Source organism: Chaetodon auriga, chromosome 3 (genome assembly GCF_051107435.1).
Source record: "Chaetodon auriga isolate fChaAug3 chromosome 3, fChaAug3.hap1, whole genome shotgun sequence".
NCBI lineage: Eukaryota > Metazoa > Chordata > Actinopteri > Chaetodontiformes > Chaetodontidae > Chaetodon > Chaetodon auriga.
Window position 1 is genome coordinate 9,792,417 of NC_135076.1, and position 16,373 is coordinate 9,808,789.

The 16,373-nt window shown below is 40.7% G+C and overlaps 1 protein-coding gene across 1 annotated transcript in view; it reads left to right on the plus strand.

The window, feature by feature from the left end:
• LOC143316193 (glypican-5-like) overlaps positions 1 to 16,373 on the plus strand; it is a 46,400-nt gene that overhangs the window by 19,780 nt on the left and 10,247 nt on the right. The window contains exons 8-9 of the mRNA XM_076723977.1: positions 805 to 925; positions 8,997 to 9,138. Of these exons, the coding sequence (XP_076580092.1) occupies positions 805 to 925; positions 8,997 to 9,138 (263 nt within the window). The remainder of the gene's footprint in view (positions 1 to 804; positions 926 to 8,996; positions 9,139 to 16,373) is intronic.

A 16,373-nucleotide genomic window follows, 5' to 3' on the forward strand; every position in this document is an offset into this window, starting at 1 on the left:
GGATCAGGCCCGACCCAGTATTAGCTGGTAACAGGCCAAATTAAATTTGTCTAAAAAGCTCTGAGCTTATGGAATAAAAGATCTACCATACCTGTTAGAGACTTAAAAGAAAAAAAACTGCCCTTATGGAAGCAAAGAGACTCACTGTGTACTGGGAGTCCAGTCCTAAAGATTATTTCAATTCACACCATTCAAATCCATTTCTAACATTAAAGTATAAATACAACTTAACTTTATCAAAAATGCTGCCTTTGAAAATGGTCATAACCAGTAAACATAAAGAAATATATGAATTCAACATGCTCATTATGGGAAATTTCATGGAGTTAAATGACTGTTCAAACATGATTAATGTGGTGGAGTGAAAGATACAGTATATTCCTCCGAAATGGAGCTGAAGTGTAAAACCTCACCAAATGTAAATAAATAACCACGTTTCAGTTCTTTAGGTTTTTAGTTAGTTTGGTATTTTTCGCCAGTTACAGATAAAATCTCTAACAAGGTCAATACGATACTTTGTGATTTTGTCAGGAGAAAATAAATTTGACTCTGTGCGTGTGTGTGTGTGTGTGTGTGTGTGTGCGTGTGTGTGTGTGTGTGTGTGTGTGTGTGTGTGTGTGTGTGTGTGTGTGTGTGTGTGAGAGGGGCAGTGAATCACTACAACCTGACAGAACACACTAGTATAGTGACTGTGGGAAAACTGGGGCAGGGGCACAACACACACACACACACACACGCACACACACACACATGCTCAGAACTGGGGCAGAAAACACTGTATGTCTCTCTCCTCTCTTTCTATAGTTATGCAGGTCGTGTCGTTGGCAGCACTTTAAAAGCCCAGAGGGAGAACCCGGAGATGACCGTCCGTAATACAGATCCTGTCCTGAAGGGGGCCAAACTGAGACTGGAGCAGCTAACACAGGTACACACACATGCTCACTTCTAATAGGAAATAGTGCGTGAGATAAATGTTGGCACTCACCAGCCTCACAATTTCTTATTCGGAGCAAACCTTGGAATAATTTCTCCTGCTTTCAGTGAGATTTCAAATTGATTATCTTGGTAACCTTATGACCTTTTATCTAGTGCCACCATGTGTTCAGAATATCTCCTTGATGAACACTGCAACACTTTTGTCAAGATGTCTTGAATATCCCTATCTATGTATGTAACACCCTGTCTACACATATTTTCCCATGACGCCCCCTGGCCTTTCTTAGCACCAACATCAGTCAGAATTTTCCTTTTATCAAGAGGAAATCGAATGAGGAGATTCTCATGAAATTTACTGGAGTTATTCATTACATGTAGGCAGTTTCCATTCTGGACACAAGCTTTTTATCTTTCTTGTGCCGTCATCATCAGGCCAAATGTCAACGTTCCATAAGCATGAACTTTGTGACATACTTCATAATCTGATAGGCATTCCAGCATATTGTGTTTTCTAGTTCACATAATGCTCTTCTCAAGGCGCACACAATGAAGTCAGTGTTTGTTAAACGGAACAGCTCCCTCCAGCCTCTATATACACCAGTGCATAGCTGAAGCCAAGTTCAATGAATTGGTGACTTGTAGACCGTCTGAGTGTGCAACTTAGCTTTGTTTTATTGCATTATGAACCAAAAATCGTGATCATTCGTAGTAGGGTGGCTTAAGGGTTTCTTCCTTTTTCTACTGAAATGGCTTAGACTGAGACATATTTTTGTATTGTGCAGCAATATTCATTTACCCCACTGTGCAGACTGTGCAGTAGCCTCTGTTGTAAACCCTTTATATTGGAGAAGCTAAGTGGAGATGAAGTCAAAGGAAGCCAGAGGATCTGGGTGATTTCATAACCCCCCCATTGAGCATTAACATCTTCGACCATGATGTATTAAGGTGGTTATAATTCTGCAGGAATGTTGCCTTCTGCTCTTAGTGGATGGAATTATTCATATCCATGTTTAAATAATGATGTCATTGTTAGTTTGATCTTTGGCTGTTATTATTATTATAGTGAAATATTAAGTTCAACTCTTCACAGTGAGATGAAGGTGTGATGCACGGTTGCTAACGCTAGCTGCAGGGGCCTGGGTTCTCTTTGTGTGTGTGTGTGTGTGTGTGTGTGAGGGTGTGTGTGTCCTCATTTTCATCTTGCTCTCAATCATCTGTTATCACCTCATGTGTGAAGCACTGCTTAATCCAATAAACTTAAATGTCAGCACTCCAAAGAGATGTAGATAATAACATGCAATAATAAATTAATTAATTCAACAATTAGACTGGATTTACGCAGTCCTTTCAAAGCTCTGGACAGTATGGTAATGCGGCGATGATTTGCATGAATGAGTCATAAAACCAGACAAATATGATCACATAAAATTATGTCAAGGTTATTCATAATGATGATTCATTGTTTGCACCAAAAACTGTGGCCGTGTTTAGGATACTGAAGAGACAGTGAGGCAGGCTGATAGACAGACAAACAGGAAGACAGACAAGTGAATGGGGAGGAAGATCAAACACACAATCGAAGAAGACAGTTGAGGAACATATTGTTTATCAGCTATTAAAGAATAAGAGTGGCAGTATTCTATATTTTGTTATTGTCATCAAATCCCACGAAAACAAGAAAGACCCGTCGCATTAGTCCGACTCTCAGAATTTAAGGCAGAAGGTTGATGTATGTGGGATCGATTCAAAACAAGCTACAGTGCTCAGGTTCATCGTAATGAAGGAACATATCAATCAGTGCAACAGTGCAGCTCTCTGATGGATTTTTAATAGATGGACAATAATGGAGGTTTATGGCACAGAGCCAAAGGAATCAGACTTTACCTCCACATACAATACTGCTACATGCATAGGCCCCCTCCTCAGAAATGTATCTACATGATGTCGCTATGGCAGCTATGGAGATACCTCATGGGGAGTGGCAGAATTATGACTGGCCAGCATGAGCTCTGCTTGTGTTTTCCCTTACTGAGGGATGGAGATTGTTGAGACAGCGTGTAATGAGGAGGGAAAAGGCCCAGTTATCTTCTCCTTTTCAGTAACACACACCCAGCAAAGGATGCAGACCTGCTCATTCTGGCCTGCAGCTCACAAGTAACAAACATTTATGAAATTAAGTTATTTACAAAACAAATGCATGAGATGTGAACAGTTAGTAACGTCAGTGATGTACGTGAGTGCCGGGGTGAGATATAATATGAAGTTGCAGGCTGAAAGAAAAGACAGTGGGAGTCACCACAAGATGGAATAGTCCCCAGTCCCAATTTAGCAATGAAACGAGGTGGACCTTCCCACTGTCACTCGCGCCGCAAAGTGAATGACTGTATGTAAACACAGCGGTTGTCTGCATTATACTTGAAGCATAAACCAGATGTTGAGCTATTTATAAATCAAAACCTACGTCAGCTGCAATCATAAGGTGAAGAATGGGAATTGTAGTTTGTCAACAAAACCTGATAAATTCTGTTAACACAAGTGTTGGTTTGTAACATTCACGGGGAATCAAGCAATGGCACGTGCTAAGCTTTATTTTCCTCCTTTTGCTGTTGAAGCTTTTTCTATGCTCCATCTAATTTAGTTGGTGAGTCCATTAATCATGTTGCATTTACATGGAGGAAATGCCAAGTCAGCATCTCCCCCCTCTGCCATATACACAAACACGCACCGCACGCGCACCGTGTAATCATTTATGTTTGAGATCTACTTTCCCAGCCTATTAATTCTGTGTAACTCGAACATGTCCTACTAGTCTGTGATTTGTAGAACACTGAAGCTGTGATATACACCAACACACAGTCACACAGCACGAGGATAAGAAAAGTCAGAGGAATGTTTACATGCCTGATAGATGGATGGTGGAAACGCTAACAGGCCACAACATGAACCAAAGGAAAAGTCAGATATAATGCAGCTCATCTGCATTGCAAACTATATTCACTTCAAAGGGTGTGCGGTATTTCCATCTTTTTGATAGACTGAGAAAATGCACGTCTGTTTACAGAAGCAGACACACACTGTGAGCTGTTGTTGTCCTTTGAATAAGTTGAGAGTTACCTTTGTAAATCCAGGGCCTGGACTGGACTTCTTTCATCCAAGCTGCCAGAGTGCTTTCTCTGTGAGGGGAGCCATTTATTTGAAGCACACACATTAATGCACGCCGTGTATTAATAATTATTCATGCCTGTCATGCATGCCATTTACACACTTGCACAGCTAGGATGAGACAAGGTGCAAAATATGAAGCAGGACAAAGAAGCACCCTTGGAATTTTAATTATTTTGTCGGATGTGTTTTGGAGGTCTGTCTTCCTTCAGTGTTTCCTTCAGTCTCTTCTCATCATTCAACGTTCCAAATTTGTATTACGTGTTAATTAGACCTTTGCAGCAGTGGGCTGTGTTTCACACAGGCTTTACCCTCTAATGGGATTCCATTAGCGTAGCCACTCTCTTATCCTCGCAATTAAAATTTGTATGTACATGCTCAGCCAATCAGAATGTATCTAATCAGCCCTGTGAGGGCTGCCCCTGTATAGACACGGGGCAGTGGTCCCACCACTCCATCCACAGTTATCCACTCTTTTTTTCTTAAGTGACAGTAGATGGCAACACTGCCAAGGATGGCTTCATTAGAGGACTTTCAAATTCTGCTCTTCCCATTGTGTCCTGGTCTCCCCCAGTATTCCCAGGAATGACGTTTATATTTGGTGATTATGCAGCATCCAATGGCGACAGTCAGTGCCAATACAGGAAGTGAGAGGAGACCTCCACAGACCTGAAGTTAATCTTTGCTTTGTTGAAAGGAGTAGTTGACATGTTGGGAAATATGCCTATTTTGTGCAAAGAGTTAGATGAGAAGATAGATTCATATCTGGCAGCCAACGAGCTTAGCATATCACAAAGACTGGAAGGGTGAAGGGTGAAGCAGCTCGCCTGGCTCTGTCCTGGAGTACCAAAATGCACCTCCAGCATTAATTAACATGCTGTATCGACTTGTTTGATTTGTGCAAAAACCGTACCAATTAGCACCAGTTGAGGATTTACAGGGAGTAACATCATAGTCTGGTTACCTGGCAATGTCACAGAGATGGCAAGACTCCAAGGAAACTATAAAAGAAGGAAGGGTCATTACATCACCGTGGTGTGCATGAATGCACTTTGGTGCCACATTCGACAGCTCTTGGCTCAGTTAGCATCGTGTTGAATGGGCAGACCATGCTGTCATTTCTTCAGTTTCATTTCATTTACTTTTGTTTTGCAAGGTTCATTTCGTTTGATTTGTGTGTTTGTTCATTCGCAACGTATTTGCATGCAAGTGAATTATTCTCTGATTATCAAGTTGTTCAAAGTTTTTCTAAAAGTTTCTGATATTCATGAAATGTGCGCTTTGTTGTTTCATAGCAAACAGCTGTCGCTTACGAATGCACAATTAACAATCAGAGAGCTTTTGTAAGTGTTTAATATGTGATATTCCCAGAACATCAGCTATTATTAGTCCTGTCAATCATCATAAAACAGCCTCCGGATAATAAAAAAAGAAGGAATGAAGAACACAGATTTTATTAACACTATTTATTTATCCGAAACTCAATATGTCTACCAGTCATCAATAGACAACATCTCAAACAAACAATGGAACCTCACCAATTAAGGTGTCAATCTTGTGTGTTTGTAATAAGCTGCAAACAAAAACACATGACCAAAAGTCCTCACCTTAGCCTTTAACTTGTCTCTCATCGTTAATTAGATAGGACAGACCACTCTGGAGATGCCACCTTTGAATAATTTTCCCCATTGGTTTCCCAGGACAGTTTCAGTGCCACACAACCCAAACTCTGCTTAAATGCTACCCTTTCCACATGACTAAGAAAACACAGTCCTGGTGGAAACATTGCTGTAATGTATTTTCGTCCTCCCTCAGCCCTCATTAGCAGTCCGATGACATGATAGTGAATCACCACACAGAGTCTGGTCTGTCTCCATGTCCCTTTGGACATGCTGTCATATAATAACCTTGGTTCCCCTTGATTTCACGGCTGCTCCACACCGATTGCACAGTGGAGGCCAGATGTCCCTCTCGTTATATATCCAACCTGCATCTGTACAGCACAGAAACTCATCCTAAAAAAGGTCAACAATATCACCAATTTCTATTCTCCAACTGTTAAGAATACAGTACAGTGTTATCATGTGGAAGTCTACTGCTCCACACTGTCAGGGTCGCTGTACTATTTGCACACTCAGTCAGTATGTGTGTATCACATTGTGTACCATAATATACTGTATAGTAACAGCTTATACCATATATGTTGAAGGGATTATATTTGAAGGCAGAGTTAAGTCATCTTTAAATACTGGAAAGTAGAATGGATTTTGCCTGTCAAGCAACAAGCAACTCAGGCAGGGAAGCATTGTTAGCAGGACTCTGACCCCGAATGACAATGACGTTCTGAAAAAATGTTTGTAATTATATTTACAGCTGAGCTTTTATAGTATTTAATTTGCCAGACAGAGTTCACCAGTGTAAGATAATATAAATCATTACGATAGATAATGCAATCTTGGTAGCATCAGCTGTGCTGTATTATATATATAGAAATGTTATCTAAGGGGAAAATAAAATAGAATAAAATGTCAGCACAATCTGTCTTTTTCCTTTTTAAAACTGGTGCCCGTTTTCCTTATCTCTGTTTTCAGCTGGAATTCATATATATTACCTACCTTGACTCTGTACCGTACACATTCATCATACCATGAACCAATTATATGCTCCTGTCGCTGTTTTAAAGCTTCTTACTCGGCCAAAAAGAAAAAGTTTGTGTTGTTCTTTACGCGTAAGTCAAAGCTCAATATTTGACTAAATGGATGTTTTGGCTATTTCCCCCCCTCAATAGTTAATCTTTACGAGACGTGGTTTTCACACAGCATAGTCATTACGTAACATGCCATGGCATCCACTGTGACCTAACTGAGCAGTAGAGAATATGGATCCATGCAGAGACAGCATGACCTCAATTACCCCTTAGTGTGCTCTCTGATGTGTGTGTGTACGTGTGTGTTTTTTCTTGTTCTTTAATGTTTTTGTACATGGAGAAATATTACAGGAAAACAGTCCTTTTTTCTTTTCTTTTTTATGGTTTGTTGTGCATCATGATTATTGAAGTATTATCAGAGCGTGCCATACTGTAGACCTCTGAACTTATTACTATTAGCTGTTTGTAATGTTTATGAGTTATGAGTTTGTGCTCACTTTAACTGACTGTCAGTGGGGATGTAACGATATATTGACTCTGAGGATATGCCGTCATGGGACTGTGAAGCTACCTACCACGATGTAACCCTACATGGTTATTTACTGCCTTTCCTTGTCAAAAAATCATTTGTTTCTGTTTGAAGAGCAGAGAGCGCACATAGTAGTCAAGAGGACAGACTCCCGTCATTCTTTACGTGCAACCCAAGGGCTGCTAAAAGTAATTGCTATATATATACACAGTATATGTAGCCAAAGACTTGAGGCCATTTCCTTGGTCGACAACGATGAATTTCAGAGGTTAGTAAACACGTTGGAGCCAAAGTATACAATTCTACCAAGGCCAGACTTTAGTCGCACAGTGACTCTGTACCAAGAGACAAAAGCTAAAGTGCCACAGAGCCTCGAAGAAGCAGAGAGCATCTCAGTAACCACAGATGGGTGAACCTCACCAGATATTCAGAACTATGTTACAGTCACAGGTCATGTTAGGACCATGTTTTGGAGTTGGAGCTCAACATGAAGAAAAGCGACAATCATGGCAGTATTGCTGTCATTGCAGACGATGCACAAAATATGGTTGTAGTGGTCAGAGAGGCCGGACTGCACACACTTTAGACCTCGCTTCACAAGTAGGTTGGAATATAGAATGCGCAAGTCGTCTGCTTGGTCATGTGAGATGCGTAGTAGCGTTTTTCCACCACAGCTGACCTGACCACCGAGCAGAGACTGTTAAACCTGCCAGTGCATAAACTGATCCTGGATGTGGTCACCTGATGGAACAGCTCTTTTAATTATTTTATGGATTAAGATTAAGATGTATTTAACAAAATAAAGGCAAAGCAAAATCCAACTGAGTACAAAAAAGTTCAAATATCCAAAAACAAGAATGCTACAGAGAAAACAGGAAAAAAAAACCCCACAGATACCAGGGACTAGACTTAGAATCACTCATGAATTTCACAGGGAACAAGGAAAGGCACACATAAGGGATGATGCGACAAAGACAAAGGGAAACACACTCACTTAAATAGACAGAGGAGGAGAGCTATTTACACACAGGTGGACACAATCAAACAATCATCAAGGGCGGGAAAACACAGGAAGTAAAGTAAACTTTGACACATGAGGGATGACTACAAAATAAAACAGGAAATAGACAAAGCTAAAAAGTCCAGATCCTAACAGTTAGACAAATTGCAATTTTGACCTAATGATGGAGTGAAAAGTCAGTGGATCATCCAACCCAATATCAAGCGTATTATATAGAGCCACTGGTCCACCGTGTCTGTGTCACATTTTGTCTCGACTAGGTATGAAAAGAACTTGTTCTCATTACGTGGAAAAGGTAGCAATAATGAATATGCAAGGTCCGGTTAGACTATCAAAATAAAGCTTGTTTAGAAACATTTCAGGTGATGGTCAGAGTTTGGTAAGGCCCAACCATGACGTTTTAGGGAAGATCATGGATATTGATTGATTGGTAACAATGAATGCTGACTTTCAGTTTTGGAAACAAACCCTGGTCTCCTGTGTGAAGGTCTTCTGTTTGATCCGTCCATACAACCAGACCTCCTCCTTATATGGACTTTGTTGCTCCTTATACAACATTTGTTCTTTGCTTTTCAGTCAGAAGCACTAGAGGAAAATAGTTCATCCAATTGTTGTTAGAGATATTTCAGTTTGGGCTAAAGTGGTGGACAAACTAACCAACACTGCTGTACTGTATGTGTGTGCCTTTGTGTCTTATTTAGGAGCTGTTAGTGGAGCTCGGCTGGGCGAGCAAAACCAGAGGAAAGGTGGAGGAAGATGAGGGAGGGAGCGCACAGACAGAGAGGGGCAGTGGAGACGACTGTGACGATGAAGACGGCTGCGAAGCATCTGGTGAGGAGAACGGTGAGTCATACACACACACGCACACACACACACACACACACACACACACACACACACACACAGAGACAAGCAAGCATGCAAAAATAGAGGAATAAACATTAGCAAACATACACCCACACATATACACACATACTGACACACACACTTGCAAGCTCATCTTGTGGTTGTGCAAATAAAGGGGTTCTGATTCATACATAACACATTAGCATAAACATATATACTGTATATGTATATATGTATGGATATACACACACCCATCATAAATAAAAGACAACACAGACACACACACACACACACACACAGTTCATTGGCATGGTGGAGGTTTTAAAATGCTGCAGCCTCCACACATCTTGTGCCAGCAGGGAAATGCCCAGAGGGAGGGATAGTACTGAGAGATGGATTCAGCTGTCCTCCCTCTCTCTCTCTCTCTTTCTCTCGTTTCCTCTCTCTCTCTTTTTCCAGCTCTCTTTCTGCTGGTCTCAGCAGTTTATCTCCTCTTTGGCCAGGATAAAGGATGCACTAACAACCAGGTCATACCAAAAACAGAAATGGAGAAATAAACTAAATATTCATTTATCTCTTGACTTATTCATCATGCTTATGCTTATACATAATACATGGGTGTCACAGGGAGAACTGAGGACCCCGAGGAGCCTTAAGGCAATCCCACAGAGTGAATGAAGTTGAAATTTGCTGTTATTTCAGTCGTTGCACAGTGGTTAAATTCTATGCATTGTAGACTTTTAAATACGAGGGGGCTTTGAATTGCTCCCATAAACATCAGAGCACTTGATTTAAAACATGAAGTGTAAATTTAAAGACTCTAATAAAACAACAGTCAAAATTAAAAAGTTATATTAGTGAATTAGCTTCAACGTGATTTTAAATAGTGAGATCATACGCTCACAGATTTTCTAGAAATTTGTATAATTTTTCCATTTTTATCAACATTTTATCTTTTGTTGTTAGTTGTTTTATTCATGAATATCAATTTTAATTTGTGTCTCTGCACCAAGTCTAAAAATGATCTTATCAGGCTTTAAAAACCCCACCATGCATAACTTTACAAAGACACTTGGGACGGATGGAAGGCAGTGTTCCCGGCCCTGTGTGTCTGAGAGTTTGTTCCACCTGTAACCACACCAGACAGTGACGTCAGGGTGTACTGACACACACCCTGGAGTACACGTCAGCATCACTGCAGCATGGTGAGAAGTCAAACCACTGGAGGTAAACAAAAACAGGATTTAAGGGGGGTGTAAAGTTTTCCTATTCTAAACCTAAAGTTCTAAAATGCAAATTACAGTTCAGTTCACCAAATTCCTCTCAAAACATCCAAAGGCCTGGACATGAGTGTCCTCAGTGGTAGAATCAGTCAAATTAGTAATTAGTAATCATTCAAATTAGTGAGAAGAACACAGACAAAAACACATGACACACATCTGTAATGTGAATTGATCAGCATCATTCTACTTTGGCAGTGTGTGTGTGTGTGTGTGTGTGTGTGTGTGTGTGTGTGTGTGTGTGTGTGTGTGTGTGTGTGTGTGTGTGTGACCCCAGCACATATAGTAAGAAGCTAATTCAGGAAATAGGTTTAAACTAGTTTTATCAGGCTCAACAGATGGTTTATGCAGAGTATTTTACTGTAGCAGCTTGTCAAACTAGTCTGTGCTTTCTCATAATAAGCACAACAAAATCTTTGTCAAATATCAATGTCATCTCCAATCAAAGGCCTGAAGGACAAACAGTCCTCTAAGGCAGCTCTCATGCTGCAGCTCTTCTACACTCTGTGGAAAGCTTTACTGTCCATGTCTATGTTTAGCTGGAAAAACACATATGTTGATTGACTGGTCAATATATGAGAAGACCCCGGCCACCTTTACGATGACGGAACTTTCCATGACACAACTGGTTTATGACTGCAGTTTCTGTGGTAATGACCCAGGCCACTTATTTTCAGGTCAAACCAGTGACGTCATAATAGTGTTTGTTGGTGGTGTTTTCTGTAGTTTCTAATGTACAGAATAGAAGTTGAACACAATAGTTGTTCAATTGGCGGAGGCACTCTTGCTTCATGGGATTGACTGTCAGTCAGTTCACTAAACCAGGGCTCATTCCTCTGCATCTTCACCTTGTTACCCATGGCCTATGGGGTCATATGTGATGTCATCGGGTAGTGGGATCTCTGCCTCCAGGGCAGGATGTAATAGTGTTAAAGGTCATTGTCACATTAATTACCCCCGCACTGTCCTCGTCATTACTGAAGTCATGAGTGTGTCTCCGTCAGTGTACGTCACAGACGGAGACACACTCATGACTACAGTGTTATTGTTCGTCATTTGTGATACTGAACTGTAGGTCAATAGTTCCCAACCCCCGGGCTGCTGACTGCTACCAGGCCAAGAGGAGACAATGTGATTGCACAAAAAAAGCACAATAACAATTTTAGAGCTTCGTAGCTTATTTGTGTCGTAATTCACTTGAGCATAATTTCTCCTTGTTGAACTTACAAGAAAACAGTGATTTACAACTAGCAGGCCATCAGTATGTGGAGGTAATCACTAGTAATTATGGTTTGTGGAGTTCTGCCACCAGACCTGAGCCCAATGGGTCCTGACAAAGTTTTGGATTTCAGGCTTCTTGTTTCTTGAAGGTTTGGACCTGGATGGGGTTCAGGTCTGTTTTTTTTTTGTTTTTTTTCGAATGTAATTTGTTCGTGAATGCATCTCCTTCAGCTCTCTCTTGCAGAAGAGATGTTAACTCAATGAATTTGCCTCATTAAGTAAAGTTTATATATTATGGATAATATACAACAAGACTATAGCAGTAGGATTGGGTTAGGTTTCAGTCAGGTTGGGTTTTAGAGAAATGGTTTCAGTCTGGCTTAAAGTCTCAATTCTTTCCTGTGCAGAACTCTAATGGGGTGTTCCAACAGTTACTGTTACTGCCACCAAACAACAAAAATGCCTTGAGAGACAGTTTGAGAGAGATTGTGAAGGAATAAAAGGCCCAACGCATGTCTTACACCTTGTGATTATAAAAATGATCCATGACGTAAAAAATATTGGGAACCTCCGCTGTAGGTACGCAGCAGTAAACATTGCTATTGAAGTTAGAGGATTTGATGCAGCAGTGGGCCGACTAATCTCACAATAACCATCCAAGCGTCATCCCCATATCAAAGTTCTAACATTTACTAAAATATTCAATAAGACCACGGAGTCAAATTGGGGATTTTCATGTATTTTACAAGAACAAAACTGTATTTAAGATCTCACTCTGGAGACCACTGTAACTGTGTGGTTAGCTTCATTGAGAGTATTATAAACCGCAGTATTTCAATGCAAATGACAGGAGATAATAGTCAGGATTATGTTTAAAACAGAGACACTGCTGATGTCATAGTTGTGAATGTAGGACTGTGTTCATAACAAGTTAAACATTTACGCTCCCTTAAATGTTTGTTTTCTTATACTGCATCACCCCATAATTTAACTCTGAAAAAATAAGGTATTTGTTGGCACATTTGTCATAACCTTTAGACTAACCTTGATGTGTCATATCTGTGGAAACTCATGCCTCCCGCTGGGGCTGAAACTGGTGCGCTGGCTATTTACAAAGAAAATTGCTGGTTATGATTTACCGAGCTGCTGGTGGCGTGTGGGGATCGTGTCTCTCAAGCCACAATGAATTCCTGGTGAAAGAATCACAAGTGACAAAAGGGGATTTTCTGCATGCCTCCCTGCTTGATGGCATCTCTATGCATATAAACAAGGCTCACAGGCACTGAAGCTGAAAGAGTGATGCAGTATCCAACAGACCACACAAATCACAGAGGTTCATTTATTCTTTTAAATATTTACTTTCTATTCCTGTACTGTGCAGTAAATCAGTAGTTCTGAACTAAGGTATGAATAAAATACCATCAAATGAATACATGCACGCTGGTCCGCCTCTACATCTTCCTATCTGTGCTCTCTGACTCGCTCTTTAAAATTCAGCCTACAAACCACTTCTCAAAATCTGAATCGCTGAAATGTGGAGCTTATTATTTCACAGGAAAGGAAGAGCATGCAAGCAAAACTGTGTTTGCGTGAGAAAGAGACTGTTGGCGAATGTGTGGATTTGCATGCACAAATTAATGTTTATGGCTTGTTTGTGCGTGCGTGCCCGACATGTGCTGTACAACTTAAGTGTGTTTGTGTGTGTGTGTGTGTGTGTGTGCAGGCGGTACATCTGTTGCTACAATGTCTTTGTGTGTAATCCAGTATGTTTTATGGATGGCCCAGTTCTCGGGCTGAAACGGATCCAGTAGCCTGCTGCCTCTTGACTTACAATGACTTTCTCAATATCAACCTGCTGCTTTGTTTAACACACACACACATGATTGATCTGAAGTTCCCTCCCTCTCTGTCCCTGTGCTGCAGATATGAACAGGGATGAATCAAATGAAGGAAATATTCTCTATCTTGTAATTAATTCTCATGACATTTGGGCTTTGTTGAATACTGAAGAGGGACATGAGAAGTAGGGATGAGAGGTGGAGGTGGTGTGATATCAGCCAAGAGCTGAAATAACACCTCAAAACTTGAACACCTCAGTGCCAAGTGTGTGTTTTATTTATGTGGGCCACTTAACAGTACCAAGTTATTTTAGTCATGTGTAGCACAGGCTATTACTGTTGGATTTAAGTCCATCTACAAGTTGATCTCAGCCGGGGAGGGAGAATCACTTGGCAAACATTGTTCACAGATCAAAAGCAACGGAACAAAGCAGGCACCAGCATATGAGCAGTCAAAAGCATAGAGCTTAGCTTAGCGCTATTTGTGCCATGTTATAAAGGTTTTGACAGTGAAGTCCAGCTGATGCTTTATTTTTATTTTTTTTTATCAAACACAACAGTAGGTCTTGCCATTAAAAGGTCATGCTGATCCATGCTAAATTTGTTATCGAGCTCTGCTTTACTATCACACCTTTTATACTTAATTTCAGTAGTTGCTCATTAGAATTAGCTCTGTGCTATCTGCTGTGTCACAGATGGCATTAAACACAGACCATTTCTTCATTCGGTCATTTCTCATCTTCCCCTCCCCTTGAATTCAGGGAGATTAAACCAATTGATTTTTTTTCTCCCCAAACCAGCACAATCCCTTCTTCAACTGCCCCTTCTCCGATCCCTCTGTCTCCCCAGACATATCCTATAATGTCAATAATGTAAATGTAATCACAGCTTCTCTTCTCTTCTCTTCTCTTCTCTTCTCTTCTCTTCTCTTCTCTTCTGTGTAACAAATGAAATCCTGTGTCACCATAATTGCTATGCTTTAAGCTGTGATGTGGTGGTGGATGCAGAGGTGGGGATACTTTAACCTCCAGGTATCCATGAATCACATTACAACCACTAATGTCAGTATAGTCTGGAAAGCACTTATCATTTTCCCATAAAAGACCTTACGTTCATAGTTCGAAGGCACTTACAAAATTCCTGTTCCAAATAATGTCCTACGGTGATTCATGTTGTCCTAAAAGAGCTGCTGAACAAAAGCAAACACAGACAAACACATTTTTAGGTTTGTCTTTCACAGACAATCTCAACTATGTTCAGCAAGTCTTTGTATTTTTAAGAAGTACAAGATATATATTTTTGTCTGTGTGTGTGTGTGTGTGTGTGTGTGTGTGTGTGTGTGTGTGTGTGTGTGTTTGTGTGTGTGTGTGCATAGACATGTATTACTTATAGGGACATAAATCTGTTTCCACATTGTGGGGACTTTTCTACCTATGGCGACAAAGCACAAGTTTCCTTCATGTAAATCATTAAATTTTAGGGTGAAGACTTGGGTTAAGGTTAGGTTTAGATTAAGGTTAGGTTTAGAGTTAGGTTAGGGTCTCCAGGAAATGTATGTTATTCTATGTAATACCCTCAAAAGTGATCGAAACACAACTGTGTATGTGTGTTTGTGTGTGTGTGTTTGTCTGTGCGTGTGTGTGTGTGGGGGGGGGGCATTCAATCCAAGTAACCATGGTAACCAGGTGGTCTCTCTTCCCATGGGTGCTGATTTGATGACAATGAAGAACAAGAAAGAGAGGGAAGGAGGGAGAGAGACCGAGAGGAAGAGGTGGAGAAAGAGAGGAGGTGTGGCTGATTTTGTGCCAGCTCTGTTGTCCGGCTAACATGATGTATTGTTCCATCATGCTCTCTATCATTTTGTTACCTGCATTGTGTTAGAATACCTTGGAAATTTCATTAAGCATAGTTTAATTTGCAGTTAAAACACTGTCAATATTCTCACCATAGCCCTGCACTAACTAACAGACACACTGAGGCATTTTTGTCCTCTGTCCATGTATCCTCCCTCCATCATCTCTGCCTTGCTCCTCTGGCCTCTCCCCCACTTCCCTGGGGCCAGATTCACAAAGCCCTTAGAAGCTATTTCATCTTAAAGGCGGAGGCCACTGTTTTCCAGCGCCTGAACATGTTACCCCTCTGCCCGAGGACAGCGTGATCTGCATTCATAAGCATCTGTCTAAAGGGAGCCAGAAATAACAATAAAAAGTCTGGTGAGGCTCCTAATCTGCACCCGTGACTATAAACGATCCCAGAGTGAGCCTTTGCTTTGGATTGATCAGTGCTATAAAATGAAACCGCTTTCATTGTACATGCAGGCACCGGAGACCATTGAGGTGTAAAACATGCTGTGAATGCAGTCACTATCACACTGATACAGCAGATTTTCTCTGGAAATATTTTCTTCTTATCATGCTTTATTTTCACATGTAGTAATAGTCTGTTGGAATAAGAACAGAGTACCCTTGTCTCCTTCTTCTTTTTATATGTACTGTATATACAACTCAGGAGGGATATGCATTAGTAATTATATTTTGTTGAAAACATTTACTGTATAGTATATTTAACAATTTGACAATGTAAATGGACAGTATCAGCAAAATGTTCACCATCAGCACATTTCTTTTCCCTGTAATATCTCCTCCTTGCTACGAAAGCATGGTGGTTGTGGTCTCATTAAACAATGAAAAGGTCAGTGCAGATTTGAAGCGCAAGGCCAGACATGTTTTCAATATCTGACCAAAACCACTATCTTCCCCTTACCTCCAAGAAAAAGTGCAGTCTGTATTTCCCTCACTGCCAGCGTTACCTATAAACCCATGGTATGGATGCCTCATTTCCTGGATTGGAGAAAGCATTGCCAGTGAAGATCCTCTAGCAATCGTGTTTTCTC